We start from the raw sequence: 22,220 nt of genomic DNA on the forward strand, positions 1-22,220 counted from the left end.
TTCCACCCCAGAAAAATTCTCAACTTTCATAGATATCTAAACAGTCCCATAACTACGAGAATTCGGATTCAGATCACTCAACACCATCCCAGTGCAGGCTCTCTCCCTGAAAATGCAGAGATCATTAAGTGATCATAAAGAGTAACATTTTCAAACTTTTGAAAATGTTACCCTCCAGGACCAAGCCCACAGCCATTTTTAAGGTCATCTTCCGTACAAACCTGTAACTCCAAAGAGACAAAGTTTACAGGGAGGTATAATTGGGGTTCTCATCCTTCTTCTGAGTTCACCCCACCACCAATAGACTATAAAAACTACACAGCCCATCTGTGCCACAATAACTGTTTTTCTGCATATAAAAGTCAGGACACACACTAGAGGGTAGCAAATAAGACAACTGACTTGAGCCCCACAGCGCAACGAAGCTAAATTGCTAACACTTGGGCTTTAGGCTCAAAGGTCAGGACACTGGGCTATGGGCTTCAGCCCTATGTGGTGAGGCTTTGGCTTTCTGCCATGGGCCACAGCAAGTCTAATGCCACCCCTGCTTGGCAGACCCCCTGAAACATGATCGTGGCTACCCAGGGGGATCCAGAGCTCACAAAGACTGCTGGTTCTCTACCTGCAATTCCAACTTAAAGGCTAAGCAGAGGTAAACCAACACTTTAGCAATCCCAGCCATCAAGTTAACATAAGGATTGACACTTCCCCCACCCAAAGCGCCCTATGCCATTAGATTAGGAAAGTGGTCCTGACAATCTTGATGAAAGTTTATATTGATCCATTCAGTACCTGTACCCTCAAGTTTCTTACTATGCCTGTTGGTTTTTTAGTGACAGAAACTTTGGGCTCTTAAATTCTCTCATATAAGCCATTTAATTTACATCATGACAGATCTTAGATTAAGACTGATGCAGACTCATCCAAAATTTCTGTCTAAAGGAAGTACACATTAGAAACACACATTAATTCGGTGTTTAAAAACTAGCCAGAGGACTCTTTCCATACTTGACTCTCAAAATAAACTCCCCTATATGAGAAATCACTTACAGAACCTTGAGTGAAAAATCAAAATATGATCATGCATGTTCTTGTTTCATATCACCTTCACTTGAAGTCAAATACTGTACATACATGGCCTCTGTGGCAGTTGATTTTCCCAGAATCTCATACACCCCACTAAGCTTCTTCAGCTTCATTCCCCTTTGAGGAGGTATTTGATCCTGCAAGTATGCCATAATAAAACACAGAGTTGGCCTGTTTCAGCTAACTTTGGCCAGCCACAGGAGTTTAACTGTAGTGTGGATAGAGAATATTAGGTTCCTTTTTCAAAGTAGGGGTGGAAAAAAGGGCAAGTACTCTTCCGAGCCACTAACTAGTGGTTCCAAAAAAAAAAAAAAAAAAAAAAAAAAAAAAAAAAAAAAAAACCACACACAACCCACCATCTATCAGAGTGTGTTGCTCAGATCATCATACAATGAGCTTCCCCTTCATTTGTTACATGGTATGATGAACAGGGAGTCAACATTATATTTAACATATTCCAAGAGGCATCCATTTTTGCACCTATGTAATTAGTGGGATAATTTCTATGTCTTAGAACTATTGTTTCAGGTTCTACAAATACAAGTACAAGCAGTCCCCGACTTACGCGGATCCGCACTTACGAACGGGGCTTTTCTCACCCTGGAGCTCACGGGCGGCGGGTCGCCACCCGTGTCCTCCGGGGCGAGAAAAGCTTCTCCCAGTCTCCCTGGTCTGCTGGGGGGGGGGGGGGAGCCAGCAAAGCCGCTGGACCCCCCCCCCCCCCCCCAGCAGACCAGGTGGACAGGAGCAAAGCTGCAGAGCACGCCCGCAGCGGGACAGCCCGGCCGCACCTGGGCTGTCCCACTGTGGGCGTGCTCCAAGGCTTTGCTCCCCGTCTCCCTGGTCTGCAGGGAGATGGGGAGCAAAGCCTCGGAGCACGCCAGCATGGGACAGCCGCGGCGCGCCTGGACTGTCCCGCTGCCCACATGCTCTGCGGCTTTGCTCCGCGTCTCCCAGGTCAGCAGACCAGGGAGACGGAGCAAAGCCGTGGAAGACTTGGGCGTCCCGCCACCTCCGTCTCCCTGGTCTGCTGGGGGAGGGGGTGCAGCTAGTGCCCCCCCCCCCCAGCAGACCAGGCTTTTCTTGCCTACCCCTGGGGGAGAGCAGCTGGGGCGCTGCCGGGTTGGTCCCGCAGCGCCGCTCTGGACCAACCCGGCAGCACCCCAGCTGCTCTGCCCCAGGCGTCCTGATTCAGCCGCTGCTGGTCAGTTTCAGCAGCGGCTGAATCAGGACGCCTGGGGCAGAGCAGCTGGGGTGCTGCTGGGTTGCTCCAGTAGCGCCAAGAAGCCACGCTACTGGAGCAACCCAGCAGCACCCCAGCTGCTCTGCCCCAGGCGTCCCCAAGTCAGCCGCTGCTGAAACTGACCAGCGGCCGACTACAGGAAGCCCGAGGCAAAGTTGCTCTGCCCCAGGCTTCCTGGAATCAGCCGCTGATCAGTTTCAGCAGCAGCTGACTTGGGGACGCCTGGGTTTCTTAAGTTGAATCTGTATGTAAGTCAGAACTGGCATCCAGATTCAGCCGCGGTTGAAACTGATCAGTTTCAGCAGCGGCTGACACTAGTTCCGACTTACATACAGATTCAACTTAAGAACAAACCTACAGTCCCTATCTTGTACGTAACCCGGGGACTGCCTGTAGATGAGACTTCATCAGTTAGCCTCAAACATGATCCAAGTGCATCTCTGTGACCATAATAGCAGACTTTTTTTTTTTTAAAAGAGACCAAGAAAGGAACACGACAGACTTCTTTTAAATATTAGCAGAATTTAAAACACTGATAACACTACTCTCTTGGTATTCTTTCACACCCATCCCTAAGAGGACTGTCTCTAAGTAGATGTCTAATTGTACTTCACAGTGGAACGACATGGCTGGTGTTAAATAGAACACTATGTGCTAAGACTCACTGAGCGTTAACACAACTGCCCCTGTGGATTGTTTCTAAGATATTTCCACATAAGCATCTCCAAAGTAAATACAAAGTTCTTTCAATGCATTTAGAGCATTATTTCTTGGTTTTGACTTCCAGGGCAGGATCCTATTTCAAAATAATTTTTCTTTTGCGATATCCCTCCTGCTTACCATGCAGAAGTGAGAATCCTACTGAGATGATATCTCTGATATTCAGGACATGCTATTCCTATCGTGGCTACAGTAACACTAGTATATCTGTACCACTGGAATGCTCACTGAAGACACCAAGATCAGGTCTACACTAAAGGGGAAGGTTGAATTAAGATACGCAACTCCAGTTACTTTAATTATGTAGCTGGAGTCAGTATGCCTTAATTCAAGCTTCCCCGCTGTACCCACAGTGGGAGGCCAATGGGAACAAACTCTCCTATCAGCTTCCCTTACACCTCACAGATGCAGGAGTATCAGCCACTGACGGGACTTAGTAGACCGCTAAATTGAATTCCAGAAGATTGATTGCGACAGCACTGATCTTCCCCCAAGTGAAGACATGGCCTAAGAGCTTCTCCCATCTGCATGGGTACTCCATTGTCCTGATAGGCTGGAGCTATGTAGACAAGGGAAGCCCTCCCATCAATAAATCACTGTCTACATGAGTTTGGTCAGTATAACTGTATCACTCAGGGGTATGAATTTTCCACATGCCTGAGTGACATAGTTATACCAATAGGTGGAAACCAGGGTTGAGATGCAAAAAATTAATAGTCTTAGCACTAGCAGATCTAGCCACTCAAAGATTCCCCCTTGCCTAAGACAATCCTTAGGTGGGATAGCTGCTATATTATCTATTGCCCTAGTTCTCGACAGAGACGTATGACTGGGAAAGAAGCACCACAGCCAGAAGTGTCTGAATCTGGCTGATCCCATTGTCAAAATGACCTCTATGGGGCACTAGCAACCAGCAGGCTGCTCCAGTGTACACTAGAGACCAGGCTGGCAAATGATAGCTTCAGGGAATGTGAATATGGCTGACAATCACTTTTGCCTCTACCTCAAAAACTGTACCAAAAATAATTTGGTCAAGCTGGAGAATTTTTTCCAGTACCTTTAAAGAGGATAATATTATTTACCTTCCAATTCTGCTGCCCTGACACTGTCACAATGCCATTCCCACTTAGACACCCATTTAGGAATGTTAAATATTGAATAACTGAATAGTCAATTTATCTTATGAATTCTTATCAGCTATTCAACTATTCTATAGTCCCCAGGGGTGGAGGTGGGGCCAGTAGCCAGTGCACTCCAGCCCCACTCCTGAGGAGTCCGCTGCTGCCTCTGTATCAGCATGAGCTGGAATTGAGCTGAGCTGCTTGACCGCCTGGCTCCTAATACACTTTAAATGCAAAGTCACAGCAGGGGTAGGTCCCAGACCCAGCACAAGCCAAGACTGACCTGTGCTGCTGGCCAGCCTACTAAAAAAATGTACTGGGCGGGGGGGGGGGGGGGGGGGGGGGGGGGGGGGGAATATGTAGTACGAAGCACTAATCTATAAGCTTTTGCTTATTGGTTAATCGACTACACCACTATATCCCTACACTCAACTGCCTCTCTGAGTGTGGAGGTATCTCTCATACACCTGGTTTCCTTTTTCCCCTCCCCACATTATTTTAATTATGGGCTAATATTTCTATCCTACTGATTATCAGGAACTTTTCCACACACAAATCCCACACCATAAAGCTTTTCCCATTAGTCAAAAGAATAGATTAAGAGAGAAGCATTTAGCAACCACTCTACTCTAATTACCCAGTTACTACTGCCCTCAAGGGTCAAACCTAGGAGTTGAAATAATGTACCTTGTGAAGTAAGGTTATTAATTTTCATAGGTGTTTGAAAAACAAGACAACAACAGATGAAATTCACAGGGCTATGTTGTACCAGCCATTTCTAAACTCAACACCCCAATAATTTAAGAAGTGGTAGTATTGTGTGGCTTCCAGAGGGGTATATAATTGAAACATGTGGTTATGGAATTAATAGTGAGGTAAAGACAGAGGCACTAGATGCAGTTGTACAGAACACACACGCATGAATGCCCACATTCCTTTAACACAGCAATTACATCTGTCAGGCTTATGGGAAGTGAAATGTAAAGTCTTTCTAAAACTGAGGATACTTCCATACTTGTCAGGACAGTTGAGGAGATTTACTTTCTACCATCTATTAGGAGCTTTGAAGGCAAAAGACAATGAGGGAGCTAAGTATTATTCAATGTGCAGAACTTAAATTATAACAAATATTTTCACATATTTTTAATACCAGGTTGTTCAAAAACAGAGGAAATTCATGTATCACATTTACTTTTTCAAATATACACCTTATTATTTCTATTTCTTTATCTGACACTTATCTATACCAAGGAACAAAACTATAAGTTTTAAAACATCTGTATTTGAAACATCAGATTGCTTTTTAAAAAGCAAAGCATAAAAATAAGTAGTTAAATTATTAAATCAGTCTACCTACATATACCCATCCTGCCTTTCCTTTTGGTTCCCTGACTAGGACAACTGAGGTAGAGTTTTACTAAGCTTACTAATAAAATGTGAAGGAACATGCTTGTTTAGAACAAATATGCCAAATTTCACCCCAAAATGTAGCTTACAGAACTTGAAAAGTTCATGAAGCCACAGGCTTCGAATTAAGTTGCTTCTTCAATTACTATGCTGAAATCAAAGCCATGAAATATTGTTGAAGCTCTGAGGTTCAAATCCCAAATCCTGAGGTTTAAAATTGCTTTAGCTTGTAACAGAAATAATATTTAAGCACTATCCTTTTCCACATCTCCCACTGAAAAGAGTCCCCCACCCCATTCTATATGTTGAATCAATGCCAGATACTAAACACACACACACTATATATTGTATACATGAAAGAAATGGTAAATGGCCACTCATGTTCCAAATTCATTTATAAACAGGATTCTAAGGGAGAGAAACATGAATGAGATAAAACAAGATAGATGATAGGAACAACAGTAATGTTTAATCACTACAGATAAGATAGAAAATACACATACAAAATAAAGTTTTATAAAGAAAATCACATTTGAAAGAGAGTATTAGTGTTTATATTTGACAGACATAGGAACCATGAGGACTTTCGTCAATGCAGTTGTCCATTTAAATGGCTCTAGATTCAAGGTTTTAACAGGACTCAACAAATCTGCTCTGAAGTGCATGAAACACAGCAAAACAAATAATTAAGACATAATTCTGACCCAAATGAAGTAAATGGAAGTTCTACCATTGACTTTAAAAGAAATCAGAATTTCATCTTGAAACTTAGGGATCTCTAACTTCCTTTGCCTTTTCCCATTGCCTCGAGTCAAATGTTTGAGGTCATTTTTTTTTTTTAAATAAAGTTTGACTTGAGAATTATCCCCTATAATTTGTTCACAGTGTGCAGTACTCCTACTAATCATAGCAGAAGTTATGTAGTACACACAGTGAGAATTTTTAAATAAAGTATTTAGAATTCAGAAGGAAGTGGATCAACGATGCAGACTATATGAGCCAGTGTAAAATACAAAGCAGCATGAGTTTAAAAATAGGCTAAACTCTAAATTCAATTTAGATGAAATTCTATTAGAAATGTATGAAAAAAACAAACAGATACTACTATAGCTTTGTGGTATGTAGTAATCAGTAGTACAAAGGGGAAAAAGTTACTGAAGACAAAACAATGCTATTAAGCAGAACTGCTAACACAAAAGCATTCAGCGCTAGGATGAAAAGAGGTCAGAAAACCGAAGATTCCTTATTTTTATCTCCTCCAAAGAGTTTTACCAGAATGTAACCCACATTTTTCACATTTTAGCTAGACCAGAAATAGTCTTTAATTAGTATTTAAAATTGAAGTCTTTAACCAATCTTCACACACCAACCAAGAGGTAGGTTTCATGTAACAAGAAATCAGCATCTGAAGATATTCAGAGATTATAAAGCCAGAGTAGGCTATTGCTATAATTTAGCCTGATCCCAGCACAGAACAAACCATGAACTTTCCTTGATTTGTTTGAAATTGAGTATTCTATACAATGTGTAGAAACTTTAACTATTTTATAGTCTCCAACAACATACAGTCTACTCCAAAAGGTGGCAGAAGCTTACAGTTCTGAGTTTAAGTCTTAAATCACTATACACAAATTCCATTAACTTGTATGGGGAAGATAGAACAGAAACTCAATTCCAATGAAGCTGCCTCTACCAGAACACTGTTGAATTCAAAATAAGGGGTAAAAGTGTTCCATGCGAGCTCTTCTATTTTTTTGTGCAACAAAGAACAGAAGCAGCTTTGATGATTTAATGATGACATGCTACACTTGGGAGAGGGACTCTCTTACTCGTAATTACCTTTTCCCTATCTACTTCACAGCTGCAATACAGTGAACCCTCGTTTATCGCGGTAGATAGGTTCCAAACCCTACCGCGATAGATGAAAATCCGCGAAGTAGAAGTAGGATCCTCAAAGCCTCGGGGGAAGCCGGCGGGGGGGGGGGCATCCCAGGCGCGCCTGGGCTGCTCCCCCGCCGGAGCCCCTCCGCGGCTTTCAAAGCCTCGGGGGAAGCCGGCGGGGGGGGGGGCATCCCAGGCGCGCCTGGGCTGCTCCCCCGCCGGAGCCCCTCCGCGGCTTTCAAAGCCTCGGGGGAAGCCGGCGGGGGGGGGGGCATCCCAGGCGCGCCTGGGCTGCTCCCCCGCCGGAGCCCCTCCGCGGCTTTCAAAGCCTCGGGGGAAGCCGGCGGGGGGGCATCCCAGGCGCGCCTGGGCTGCTCCCCCGCCGGAGCCCCTCCGCGGCTTTCAAAGCCTCGGGGGAAGCCGGCGGGGGGGGCATCCCAGGCGCGCCTGGGCTGCTCCCCCGCCGGAGCCCCTCCGCGGCTTTCAAAGCCTCGGGGGAAGCCGGCGGGGGGGCATCCCAGGCGCGCCTGGGCTGCTCCCCCGCCGGAGCCCCTCCGCGGCTTTCAAAGCCTCGGGGGAAGCCGGCGGGGGGGGCATCCCAGGCGCGCCTGGGCTGCTCCCCCGCCGGAGCCCCTCCGCGGCTTTCAAAGCCTCGGGGGAAGCCGGCGGGGGGGGCATCCCAGGCGCGCCTGGGCTGCTCCCCCGCCGGAGCCCCTCCGCGGCTTTCAAAGCCTCGGGGGAAGCCGGCGGGGGGGGCATCCCAGGCGCGCCTGGGCTGCTCCCCCGCCGGAGCCCCTCCGCGGCTTTCAAAGCCTCGGGGGAAGCCGGCGGGGGGGGCATCCCAGGCGCGCCTGGGCTGCTCCCCCGCCGGAGCCCCTCCGCGGCTTTCAAAGCCTCGGGGGAAGCCGGCGGGGGGGGCATCCCAGGCGCGCCTGGGCTGCTCCCCCGCCGGAGCCCCTCCGCGGCTTTCAAAGCCTCGGGGGAAGCCGGCGGGGGGGCATCCCAGGCGCGCCTGGGATGCCCCCCCGCCGGCTTCCCCGGAGGCTTTGAAAGCCGCGGAGGGGCTCCGGCGGGGGAGCAGCCCAGGCGCGCCTGGGATGCCCCCCCGCCGGCTTCCCCCGAGGCTTTGAAAGCCGCGGAGGGGCTCCGGCGGGGGAGCAGCCCAGGCGCGCCTGGGATGCCCCCCCGCCGGCTTCCCCGGAGGCTTTGAAAGCCGCGGAGGGGCTCCGGCGGGGGAGCAGCCCAGGCGCGCCTGGGATGCCCCCCCGCCGGCTTCCCCCGAGGCTTTGAAAGCCGCGGAGGGGCTCCGGCGGGGGAGCAGCCCAGGCGCGCCTGGGATGCCCCCCCGCCGGCTTCCCCGGAGGCTTTGAAAGCCGCGGAGGGGCTCCGGCGGGGGAGCAGCCCAGGCGCGCCTGGGATGCCCCCCCGCCGGCTTCCCCGGAGGCTTTTTAAAGTTTTGGTAACCGCTACTTCGCGGTTCGACCATCGCGGATTCATAATGTAATGAAAAAAGTCCGCGAAGTCGTGAATCCGCGATAGTCGAACCGCGAAGTAGCGAGGGTTCACTGTAAAGCCATTTGTTCTTCAAATATACAATTGTGACTGGTTCCTACTGGTCAGTGTCCAACACCTGCATCTTTATAAATCTGAGTGACAAGTTGTTGCTGTTTTCCTTCTAATACAAATCTACATTTATCTCAAGCCGGTTTGTGGACAACTGAAACCAACACGAAGAAAGGAGCTTAAGGGGAAATCATTTAGTTGTTTTGCCTAGATCAAATTCAGACAAGGGGAGGAGGGCAGAGAGAAGACAGAGCAAAGGCTTCCTATTGCAACCCAGCGGCCCGTGTTAGTCAGCGCAGATCTGAATTATCTGGCCCCCACGTGGGAAGAGGAAGGAAGCAATGCAACTGTGAGCACAAGCACCATCAGGGCTCTGAAGCACTCGGGCTGAGGAATGGAGATGCCCGCAGTATCTTACCTTGTCCAACTCATCGTGCAGCTCGGCCAGGCTAGGCCGGATGAGCTTCTCGCCCAGGTCGGCGGCCGTGTGCCGGTAGTGATCTATCCTGGGCACGGCGTCCATGGTGTTGTGGCCAAAGGTGCGCAGGTAGTAGGTGTTGGTGTGGGTATCGTAGTAGTAGTGGTGATGCCCGCCGGGGCCGCCGCACCCGGAGTGGAGACTGCCCTCGCTCAGCACCGTATCGCCGCCGTTCTGGAAGCTGACCCCGCCGCCCTCCGGGCCCCCGCCGTGCTCGACATGGCTATCATCGCCGGCCGACGGGTCCACGAAGTTCACCCGAAACCTGCCTTTGGCTTCGTCGCTGCCCTTCCCCGCCGCGCCGCCCGGCCCGCCAGCTTTCTGGGGTTCGTCCGCTGCCGCCCGGCCAGAGCCCTCCGCCACCAGATCCACCTGGAAGCGGCTCTGGCTCGGGGTGGGACCCAGCGGTCTGCACAGGGCATCACCAGCCGCTGCCGCCGGAGACAGTCCCGCTTCAGGCTCCGCACCGACAGCCGCCGCATCCCCAACGCGAGCCGGCAAGCGCGGCGCTTCCTCAGCGTCTCCCGGCGCCGCAGCAGCCTGCTGCCGGGTGGAGCCAGACGGCGGCTGCTTCCCCTCCATGTCTCCGGCTCACGCGGCAGCGAACGAGCGACGGCCCCGGCTGCCTCTGACACCCCAGCGGCGGCTCGGCTGCTTTAAACGTCCAACCACCAGCCGGGCTGCCCCAAGACCACGCAACGCGCCGCGCCCGCCCCTCCTCGCCTCTCCCCTCCCTCCGCCTCCGCCGCAGCGCCAGGTGATGATGCTGCCGCCGCCGCGGCACTTCTGGCTCCTCCGCCCGCCACAAGACCCTGAGCCCGGACAGAGGGGCAGCAACAGCCGCCTTGCGGCGCGCTCCGCAGCGGCACCCGACACCTCCTGCCCCCCACCCACCCGCGCTGGGCAGCAGGGCCCCCGGCTGAGGGCACACGCGGCTCCCGCTCCCCACCGCGCTGCCTGACCTAATCCCAGAACCGCCCGACACGCCGAGGCAGGGTCCCACGCCGCCGCACTGACACCCCGAGGAGCAGGCGGAGCGGCGCTCGCCCGGCGGGCTGGCCCCAAGGCGCTGACAGCAGCCGGCCGAAGGGGCAGGGCTCAGCCAATCGCGGCTCGGCGGCGCGGCTCGGGGCTGGGTCTTTAAAGCGACACGAGGGCGGGCTGGCGGCGGAAGTGGCTTTTTTCCGTCCCTCCCCGTCCTCGGGGGGGGGGGGGGCTCGGCCGCCGGGACTCGCGCGCCTCCGGCCCTAGCGAGCGTCGCTTCCCTTCCCCGGAGCGGGCGCGGCGGCAGCGAGGCGCCGCCTGTCTCGGAGGCTCCGCCCGCCCGGTCCCTCCGGGCGCGCTGCGGCAGGAGGAGACACCCGGCTCTGGGGCGGATGCTAGCGCCGCTACGGCTGCGTCCGCCGCCTCGGAGGAGAAGTGGGTGACAGGCGGCGCTCGCAGCCCCAGCACCAGCAGCCGCCGCTCTTAGGCAGGCCGCGCGCGCGCGCTGCTGGCCGATGGTGCCGGCTGGCTCCGTCCCCGCCCCCTGGGCCTAGCCTCGCGCTCGCTCCCCCGGTTTGAAAGTTGTCCGCCCGCCGGCTCCGCAGGCTGCGGCGCGGGGAAAGATCTCGCGAGAAAATCCCCGGGCGCCACTCTTAGGAGGTGGTGGGGGTCGGGGGCAGGTCAGCAGGAGCCGGTGCGGTTGTGCTGCAATTACTGCACATTTTCATAGCCCCCCTCCCCTTCTGTCTCGTGGTCGATTGCCTTAAGGGGAGGGCTGAGCTTCCCCAGCTCTCACCTGCTTTTGCATACACTGCTCAGTGGCAGGCGCACAGGTCTGTGCCTCTGCCTTCTCCCACCCGACTTTGGATGAGGGAGATATGGACAAAGAAAGGCCCAGGCAGGGATCAGCAGCCAGGACCCTGGGGCTATGTCTATGCTGGCGAGTTCTTGCACAAGAACGGCCGTTCTTGCGCAAGAATCCACAGAGCATCCACACTGCCTGTCTGCTCTTGCGCAAGATTTACAGTACCTGCTGGTAAGAGAAAGCTTCTTGCGCAAGAGCTACACTCTTTTCTTACAAGTGTAAGCTCTCTTGCGCGAGAAGCCACCAGTGTAGACATAGCCTGGGTGTGGGGGGGAGATAGCAGCCAGGGCTCTGGATGCAGGTCAGGTGTGCTGCAGCACTTCCCCACACACAGCTAGGTCCTGTGCCTGTCCCCCAACTGTGACCTCAGAGCTCCAGAGCAAGAACCTAACTGACCCTGCCAACCTCCCCACCCTCTCTATCCTGCTCTCAACCGAGATCCAGGAGCCTCGGCTGGGGACGCAGAGCTCCAAATAGTGCCCCCACCCCTAGTGTGACAGACAAAGCTGTGAGGAGGCCTGGGGTTTACAGCAAGAAACCTATCAGCCTTTTTGTCAATTTCACAGGTCTAGCAGATGTCTGTGAAACCGACAATGACAGCGAACAACTGCCCTGCTATACGCTGTCATGATGGTGAAAGTATATTAGTGTAATAGAGCATTTATATCATAAGTAAGGCTGCAGTAGTATATACTGACACAATTAGCATGATGTAAGCTGCCTTACGTTGACCAAACTGTACGTACATAAGAACAGCCATACTGGGTCAGACCAAAGGTCCATCTAGCCCAGTATCCTGTCTGCCAACCTTGCCCAATACCAGATGCCCCAGAGGGAGGGATCACAACAGCTAATCCTCATGTGATCCCCTCCCCACCATTTCCAGAGAAACAGAGGATAGGGACACCATTCCTACCCATCCTGATTAATAGCCATTGATGGCCCTAACCTCCATGAATCTATCTCACTCTTTTTTTAACCCTATTAAAGTTCTAGCCTTCACCGCATCCTCTGGCAAGGAGATCCACAGGTTGACTGCACACTGAGAAAAGAAAAACTTCCTTTTGTTTGTTTTAAATCTGCTGCCTATTATTTTCATTTGGTGACCCCATAGCTCTTATTATGGGAATAAGTAAATAACTTTCCCTTATTCATTTTTTCATACCAGTCATGATTTTATAAACCTCTATTATATCCCTCCTTAGACTCCTCTTTTCTAAGCTGAAAAGTCCAAGTCTTTTTAATCTCTCTTAATATGGCACCTGTTCCAAACACCTCATCATTTTTGTTTCCCTTTTCTGAACCTTTTCCAATGCTAATATCTTTTTTGAGATGGGGTGACCACATCTGTACACATTCACTCAGTGTGCAGAGGCAGTGAAAAAAGCAAATAGAATGTTAGGAGTCATTGTTAGGACTCCTAACATTCTATTTGCTTTTTTCACTGCCTCTGCACACTGAGTGAATGTTTTCAAAGAACTATCCACAATGACTCCAAGACCTCTCTCTTGAGGTGTTGTAGCCAAATTAGTCCCCATCGTATTGTATACATAGCTGGGATTATGCTTTCCAGTGTGCATTACTTTACATTTATCAACATTGATTTCATTTGCCATTTTGTTGCCTAATCACTTAGTTTGATGAGATCTTTTTGAAGCTCTTCACAGTCTGCTTTGCTCTTAACTATCTTGAGCAGTTTGGTATCATCTGAAAATTTTGCCACCTCACTGTTTACCCCTTTCTCTAGATCATTTATAAATAAGTTGAATGGATTGGGTCCCAGGACAGACCCTTGTGGGACCCCACTAGTTACTTCTCTCTGCTCAGAACATTTACTATTTATTCCTACCCTTTGTTTTCTGTCTTTTAACCAGTTATCAATCCACAAAAGGACCTTCCCTCTTATCCCATGACAACTTACTTTACTTAAGAGCCTTTGGTGAGGGCCCTGGTCAAAGGCTTTCTATAAATCTAAATATACTACATCTAAAGGATTAGCCTTGTCCACATGTTTGTTGATCCTCTCAAAGAACTCTAGCAGATTAGTAAGGCATGTTTTCCCTTTACAGAAACCATGTTGACTTTCCCCCAACAAATTATATTCATCCATGTGTCTGACAATTTTATTCTTTACTAGTTTCAACTAATTTGCCCGGTACTAACATTAGACTTACTGGCCTGTAATCACTTACTGGCCTGTGATCTAGAGGATCACCTCTAGAGCCCTTATTAAATATTGGTGTCACATTAGCTATCTTCCAATCAATTAGGTACAGAAGCTGATTTAAAGGATATTTACAAACCACAGTTAATGGTTCTGCAAATTCTTTCAGAACACTTGGGTGAATGCCACCTGGTCCCAGTGACTTGTTACTGTTAACTTTATCAATTTGTTCTAAAACCTCTTCTAATGACACCTCAGTCCGGGACAATTCGTCAGATCTGTCACCTAAAAAGAATGGCTCCGGTTTGGGAATCTCCCCAATATCCTCAGCCATTAAGACTGAAGCAAAGAATTCATTTAGCTTTTCCGTGATGACTTTATCATCTTTGAGGTCTCCTTTAGCATCTCGATTGTCCAAGGGCCCCACTGGCTGTTTAGCCAGATTCCTGCTTCTGATGTACTTAAAAAACATTTTACTATTACTTTTTGAGTTTTTGGTTAGCTATTCTTCAAATTCCTTTTTGGCTTTTCTTATATTTTTACACTTAATTTGACAAAGTTTACGGACTTTTCTATTTTCCTCACTAGGATTTGACTTCCACTTTTTAAAAGATATCTTTTTATCTGTCACCGCTTCTTTTACCTGGTTGTTAAGCCACGGTGGCACTTTTTTGGTTCTCTTATTGTGTTTTTTAATTTGGGGTATACATTTAAGTTGAGCCTCTGTTATGATGTCTTTGAAAAGTTTCCATCCATCTTGCAGAGATTTTACTTTTGTCACTGTACCTTTTTTTTTTTCTGTTTAACTGACTTCCTCATTTTTGTGTAGTTCTGCTTTCTTAAATTAAATGACATAGTGTTGGGCTGCTCAGGTATTTTTCTTACATTAGGTCATTGTTTTCAAGCGGTCCAGTTATATTTACCTCTTGAACCAGATCCTGCGCTCTACTTACGACTAAATCAAGAATAGCCTCTCCCCTTGTGGGTTTCAGAACCCACTGCTCCAAGAAGCAATCATTTAATGTATCAATAAATTTTATCTCTCCATCCTGTCCTGAAGTGACGTGTACCCACTCAATCTGGGGATAGTCGAAATCCCCCACTATTTCCGAGTTTTTTAATTTGATAGCCTCTCTAATCTCCCTTAGCATTTCATAGTCACTATCATTGTCCTGATTATGTGGTCGATAATATATTCCTACAGCTATATTCTTATTATTGGAGCATGGAATCACTATCCATAGAGATTCTATGAACGTTGTGGTTCATTTAAGATTTTTACTTCATTCTTTCATGTATAGAGTCACTCCCTCACCAGCACGACCTGCTCTGTCCCTCCGATATATTATATACCCTGGTATGACTGTGTCCCATTGCTTGTCCTCATTCCACCAAGTTTCCGTGATGCCTATTATATCAATATCCTCCTTTAAAACTAGGCATTCCAGTTAATCCATTTTACTATTTAGACTTCTAGTATTTGCGTATAAGCACTTTAATAATTTGTCACTATTTATCTGTCTGCCATTTCCTGATGTTAGACTCTTTCATTTGATTGTGCCTCATTTGATCTGATAGTTCCATCATCTCCTCCTGACTAGAAAATAGAGCATCTCTATTAATAGAACCTCCCTGTGACGGGGCTGGCCAGCCTCCCACTGAACAGGGGGGCGGAGAGCCCGCCTATTGGGTGGAATACGCCCCTTCCCCGCAACCCTGCTGGGCATGCTCGCAGTGCAGCCCTGGTATAAAAGGCTGCCGGGCTGCTCAGTTGGGGCTGGCCGCGGGAGGGGAAGGAGCTCCTCTCCAGGCCCCAGAGCCGGAGCCACAGCCACCGGACCAAGAGGTGCAGGACCCGTTACCCCTGCCGATGTTGTCACTGGGACGAGCCAGACCACAACGCTGGCCGTGCTGCACAGCCTCCCTAGAAGCTGTTGCTGCTGTTGCTGGACCTGCACCTTCAGGTGGGACTGCCGTCAGACCAGGCAAGGGGGTAGGAAGCAACCCAAGGCAGGGGCCAGAAAAAGGCCCAGCGGGCTCAGTGAGTTCCGGGGAGAATGCCCTGCTGAGCCAGTAGTGGAAACCACCTGCCACTGATAGGGCCCTGGGTTGGGGCCCAGTGGAGGGGGGGGGCCCAGGCCCCTCTACCCCTTCCTACCAGATCCCAGACGACGAGGGAAACCATTTAAAGGACTAGGCCGCTGGGCCTCCGTTGAAAGGACTAGGCCTCTGTGCCTGCATTTAAAGGGGACCGGACCTTGGGGAGAAGAGGATGGGGCTGGTGAGCCCGCCACACTCCCCTAATAGATAGTTTAAAAAGGACTGGGGGAAAAGCCAACAGGTAGTATAAGCTGACATGTAGTATACCACAGAGTTAAGGGCTTGTCTCCTCTACCAGGTGGATTGTTGCTGCAGCGATTGATCCATCAGGGATTGATTTATTGGGTTTTCCCACTAAATCAACTGCCAAATGCACACCTGTGAAGTCCAGTACTCCACCAGAACAAGACACATTACATTGATTGGCGAGTTTCTCCCATTGACCCAGCTCTAGCCAGCCTAGATTTCACACCACTGGACAGTCATGCAGCTGGGAACCCAGACCCTGCTGACAGCCTTTAGCACACATGCATCCCAGCAGTGTGCTACTTGGGGCACATGCAGCCCACAGGTTGAGACCCCACAGCCTAAGAGCCTGACTTTAAACAATCCAGAGTAAAAATTTCTCATCACTCCCCTGAATTTCCCCAACATCTCCCCCCCCCCCCCCCCCCCCCAAGTGCTCAACTATTTATTCGCAGGATTACCAGTTTAGCTGGAAATTTGAATTGAAATTGAAACATAAATATATACTTGTAAAAGCATATATAAATTACTTGTACTTAGAAAGCATAATGTGCTTGAAAAGTATGAATGAAGACTAGCTTTCTTAGACAGCTGTTGTTTATAACAAAGTCAGCACATTTATTTTGGCTATATTGGCCAACACAATAATTTCAAATTATGATTTGCAAGCAAGGTATGAGTAAACTTTCTCTTGACAGTTAGCAATAAACCAGACTCGAGGACCAGAATGTATTTACATGAACACACCTACTTTGCCTAGCTATCCAACAGGCATTGGTTTATTAATCACTTTAGTACTGAATGTGTGTGTGTGGGAGAGGCATTAAATATTTTCCTTGTGGTATGAGTGAAGGGCAGCAAAACTGTACTTAGCTTACCTGAATGAGGGGGACATCCTTCAGTGCTTAATTTGTGATAGGGCTTGCCAGTTCTGCACCTCAGCTTCTCTAGACTTGTTGCATCTGTTATAAAAGTAGCAAATTTGCTTGAGCTCTGGTACCTCTTTCATTACAAATTAAGCATAGATTTATATAGTAAAGAGGAGGAACTTGGTTTGCCAGACTAATTAGACAAGCCAATACTGACAACGTACACAAAAAGGCTGCAAAACACAAAACCTCTAGCCAGTCACCATAAAAGCCAATTTTAGAAGTACTTAATGAGACAGTTAAGAATGCTGGACAGACAACACAGTTGCTGTGAACCAACATAGCTGTTGCATCATGCTTTCTATTTATGCAAGAAATACCCCACACTGCAAGCTGTAGGCCAAGCTAAGTGTGTTTTCACTTGTTAATCCTGAAGTTTGATGCTGATTCCGAATATGATTGACAAATGTTTGCTACATCTTTCTGCAAAAGACTCAGTTGACTGAATAGAAGCATGCACTGCAACAGTGAAAGTCTCAGCAGTTGACAAAGCGAATAACTCTCTTACCATATTCAAAGAATGTGCATACATGGCTGATGAATGCACATAGGCATCAAGTATTAAGTCATGGTATACATTATCTTGATGTTCATGGGAGACCAGTAGATACATTCTAGATGTTCAAGTTATAGGAGACACATCTGCTGCATATGGGACATCTTATAAGAGTTAAATGCTAGTAAACTGATCCCTATTTGACGAAACTATAAACTTCTCTGAAAGACATAGATGAGTACAGGCAGTCCCCAGGTTATGTACAAGATAGGGACTGTAGGTTTGTTCTTAAGTTGAATCTGTATGTAAGTCGGAACTGGCGTCCAGATTCAGCCACTGCTGAAATTGACCAGCGGCTGACTACAGGAAGCCCAAGGCAGAATTGCTCTGCCCCGGGCTTCCTGGAATCAGACGCTGATCAGTTTCAACAGCGGCTGAATCTGGATGCCTGGGACAGAGCAGCTGGGGTGCTGCCGGGTAGGTCCCCGCAGCGCCACACCTCGGCACTACGGGGACCAACCCGGCAGCACCCCAGCTGCTCTCCTCCAGGCGTCCCCAAGTCAGCTGCTACTGAAACTGATCAGCGGCTGATTCCAGGAAGCCCGGGGCAGAGCAACTCTGCCTCGGGCTTCCTGTAGTCAGCCGTTGGTCAGATTCAGCAGTGGCTGAATTGGGGACGCCTGGGGCAGAGCAGCTGGGCTGCTGCTGGGTTGCTCCAGTAGCGCCGCTCCTCGGGCTATTGGACCAACCCAGCAGCACCCCAGCTGCTCTGCCCCAGGCGTCCTGATTCAGCCACTGCTGAAACTGACCAGCAGCAGCTGAATCAGGACGCCTGGGGCAGAGCAGCTGGGGTGCTGCCGGGTTGGTCCAGTAGCGCCAAGAGCGGCGCTGCGGGAACAACCAGCAGCGCCCCTGCTGCTCTACCACAGGTGTCCCGAGAAAAGCCTGGTCTGCTGGGGGGGGGTGCGCACTAGCTGGGCCCCGCCCCAGCAGACCAGGGAGACGCGGGCGGCGGGACCAAGACGCGCCGCGATCCCGCCGCCCGGGTCCTCCACGTCTCCCTGGTCTGCTGGGGACCCCCCCAACAGAAGCCATCTACTTCAACTAGCACTAACATGAGCTACAGAATCTTCAAAAAAACATTACAAAGCCATAACTTTAATGCTTTGTTATACTTTTTTTCAGTGAGAGTGCAAAAGGACTGAACATCTTGGAAACAATTAGAAGATACAATGGGACTGAAGATCTAATTAGTTCAAACTGGGAAAATCTGGTGGCTTTTTAATGAGTGATTATTGGCTGTTGTCTTTAAGTGATTGTAACCATTATTACTGGCTTTCCAAAGTATCTACTGAAATAGGATAACTCCAAGTAGACTAATTTTGCTACTAAGTTTAGAAAAGACTATCACCATTTTCTCTTATAAATCTGTTGAAACCATTTGGGTCATTAAACAATGCCATCCCGGAATCTGCAACAATAGTAGTAAATCTTTGTGCAATATAAGAAAGTAACCTTGGATCAATCTGAGAGATGGTCATTGAAAATGTACTGGACAAGCAAACACGTTAGTCCAAAAATTGAATAGTGAAGGCACATGCATCGAATTCTTAAACGACAAGAAACAGAACTGTGTGTTAAGCCAGCTGAGAGAGAACAGCTTTTATTCTTACAAATCTACTATAGCGATTTCTAGATTCTACTCAACCTCTATGGAGCTTTTACAGTTGAGTGGAATGAGGCACTAACACAATGGGGGTGCTGTGTGATCAGGACAGAATAGGATATTATAAACAAAGACTGGAAAATTATATAATTTATTTTTACGATCAATCCAGTCTTTATGCTATGTAAGAATTCATCTCTTGCTACTCCCATCTTAACAGCTATAGTTGAGTATTCTTTTTTTCTCATTGAACAGAATTTTATGTTCTGAAACAGTCACCTTCTACCTGATCATGAACATATCGTGAAGGATTGGAAGTAGGAGACACAAACAAACAGTATTCCATAGTTCTTATTTAACAAGCTATTACAAATAAATATTACCATGCATCTTTTTTACTTATATTTTTATAATAGCTAATTTATTTCTAAAAGCACTTGCCATGGAATTTTTAGCAAGGATTTGATTCATATTCAGCCAGGATTTAATTATGGATTAAATGCAGCTACCTCTTGGGGGTACGATACAGCAGTTATTTAAGAGGGTGCAGAAACATTTCACAATAATTCAGAGAAGAAAGTGGTGTATTCAATTGAAATAGTTAATTAAATATTTCCTAGTACAGTTCCACTTACATTATTACTATAATGAATTTCAGTGACATTATGCTTTGTTCCCTAATGATAACATACTAACATCTCATTGAAATCAACTGGCATAATTTTTGAGCAAAGTTTGGGAAAAGATGATGATTTTATCACAGTATATACCTATACAATATTTCCTTAAAATGTTATGGAGATGAAGATTTGTGGAGGTGTTTCTTCAAAATCCTGTGAAAGATCATAAAAACAAAACTAGTGAAAAATCCAACTTTGGTTGGAAGGTTGGAAAACAAAGGAATGATCCAAAAATATAAATATGTGGAAAAATAATAGAATACTATTGGGGAAGGGCCTTATAACCTGACATATCTTGTTTTGATGGTTGCAGGAATCAGAAATGCATTCAAAGTTAAATTGGTTTTCATTAGCTAAAGATATGAAGAAGGAAATGAATTTTCACATATACTATAAACTAATGTATATGTATAAAATAAGGGATAAGGGATCTTTCGGAAAAGGCTTTATTTTCCGAAAGATCCGCGTCTAGACTGGCGCTTTTTCCGGCAAAGCTCCGTGCCTAAAAAAAGTGGCAGCCATTTTTATGCTAATGAAGCGGGGGAGATTTAAATCCCTGCTTCATTAGCAATTGCGATACATCTAATTTGCATTCCTTTTACGAAAAAGGGATGCAATCTAGATGTAGCCTATATCTATGAAATATACCCATAGTTCAAAGATGCAGAAACTGCCTTCAGAAATGGCTATATCTGTTACTGGTCAAAATATCAAGGTTTAATACCAATATCCAGTATTTGAGACATGTAAATAAATGAGCAGCTACATTTTTTTACACATTTTTATTTCAGAAGTACTGTTGAAGGAAATCATATTCTACTTTCATTATTACAATAAAATTGAATAAATAAATATTTGCAGCTACATTATTTTATATGGTCCTGATCCTCCATCAGTTTTATGTTAGCATGACTCCATTCACCATAATGTAGTCACACCAATGTATAACTGGTTTAATGAAATGGAGACTGGGGTCCATATATATATTTCGGCCACATCTGACATCCTGAATTTGAGGATTTTGAATATGGGTGTTTATACCTGTGTAACTGGATTTGATCTTAGGATCTTAGGATCTCTGCACCATCATGTCCTGCTATCCCCGGGAGTGTGAGCTGGCCCAGGACTGCACCCCAACCCCTGTGCTGCCTATAGTGTGGAGGGGGAGGAGCCGGGAGGGGAGATGTGCCCTGCTTCTGTGTAGCGGGGGAGGGGCTGGAGGGAGGGCAGTGTGCAGTGTCTCTCCCCGGGGTTAGAAGCCTGTCATGTGTCTTCACGCGTAGACGTGTGTGGGTAACAGGCCAGGGTCCCTGCATGGCACCCAGCTGGGGCCACATGTCCCAGCTGGCACGGCAGATGCACAGGTTGCTGCCTGCTCCATGGTTGGCAAAGCCCACGTGCATGGTCCCTGGGCTCCCCCTCTCTCCCAGCCCCACATAAGGGGACTGTGATGGTACTCACAGGTAGAGGCCTCCCTAACCTCAGATGAGGCTGCTGATGGGCTCTATGGTATGGCTCAGGGGTCCTGGGTGGAGGGCACACTCCCTGCAGGCTCCTGCGGCTCCTGGCTGCCATCCTCCTCCTCTTCCCCCGTGTCAGGGGCAGGGTCCTCTGCCGCGGGGTCAATGACCATCTGGGGGCACGGACCATCTGACCCCCCAGGATGTGGTCCAGGGCCTCGTAGTGTGGGCAGGTCTCCGGGTCAGCCCCTGATTGAGAGCCCCTGGCATAGGCCTGCCACAGCTCTTTGATTTTAGTTCACACCTGCTCCTGGCTGCACATGTGCCCTCTGGTGGCCAGGCTGGCAGCCAGGCGGGTGTAGACAGCCGCATTCCTGTGCCTAGTGTGGAGATCTTGGGCATTGGAGGCCACCCCCAAACCTTCATGAGGTCCACGATCTCTGCACTAGACCAGGCAGGCGCCTGCCTTTTGCAGCCCCTGGCAGGCTTCTGGGAGCTGCCAGCCTGGTCCTGGGGAGTGGTGGAGGGCTGGGTGGCAGTGGGTTGCTGGCTCATCCTGTGCCAGGTGCACGTTCTGCTGGCTGTGTGCTGGCAGGCTTGCAACTGGCACAGCCACTGTGGCCAGAGTCTGCCCCTTAAAGGGCTCTGGGGCTGGGGGGAGAGCAGACGAGTTTTCCTGGTTGTGCCCAGAGTGGCCACCAGGGCTCCCTGGGAAGGGCTGGAAGCCCCCTATTTCGAATTAAGTGTCTACACAGCACTTAATTTGAAATAGCTATTTCAAATTTGGCGTTACTCCTCGTAGAATGAGGTTCACCAAATTCGAAATAAGCGCTCCACTATTTCTAATTAAATTCAAAATAGCGGTTTGCATGTATAGATGCTATTGAATTTAATTCGAAATAACGGCTGTTATTTCGAATTAACTTTATAGTGTAGACATACCATTATTCTGTTACTGCGTTCTTTATTTTGTCCTCTACATCTACTATAGATGTCTGTCCAAATGAATGCATTAAGTAATACTGTATTTCTCTTTCCAGATTACTGGATGAATTTCTGAGCAATTAGCACATAGTCATGTGGCAATTTACCTGTATTCGTATTAAATTATTCCTAGCCACCAGAAAAAAA

At 48.3% G+C, this 22,220-nt stretch overlaps 1 protein-coding gene across 1 annotated transcript in view; it reads right to left on the reverse strand.

Annotated features, from left to right (window-relative positions):
* SLC12A2 (solute carrier family 12 member 2) overlaps nucleotides 1-11,038 on the reverse strand; it is a 109,465-nt gene extending 98,427 nt beyond the window's left edge. Inside the window, exon 1 of the mRNA XM_075931906.1 lies at nucleotides 9,440-11,038. Within this exon, the coding sequence (XP_075788021.1) occupies nucleotides 9,440-10,081 (642 nt within the window). The 5' untranslated portion in view covers nucleotides 10,082-11,038. The remainder of the gene's footprint in view (nucleotides 1-9,439) is intronic.
* Nucleotides 11,039-22,220: the final 11,182 nt, after the last annotated feature.

Source organism: Pelodiscus sinensis, chromosome 6 (genome assembly GCF_049634645.1).
Source record: "Pelodiscus sinensis isolate JC-2024 chromosome 6, ASM4963464v1, whole genome shotgun sequence".
In the NCBI taxonomy this organism is placed as follows: Eukaryota; Metazoa; Chordata; order Testudines; family Trionychidae; genus Pelodiscus; species Pelodiscus sinensis.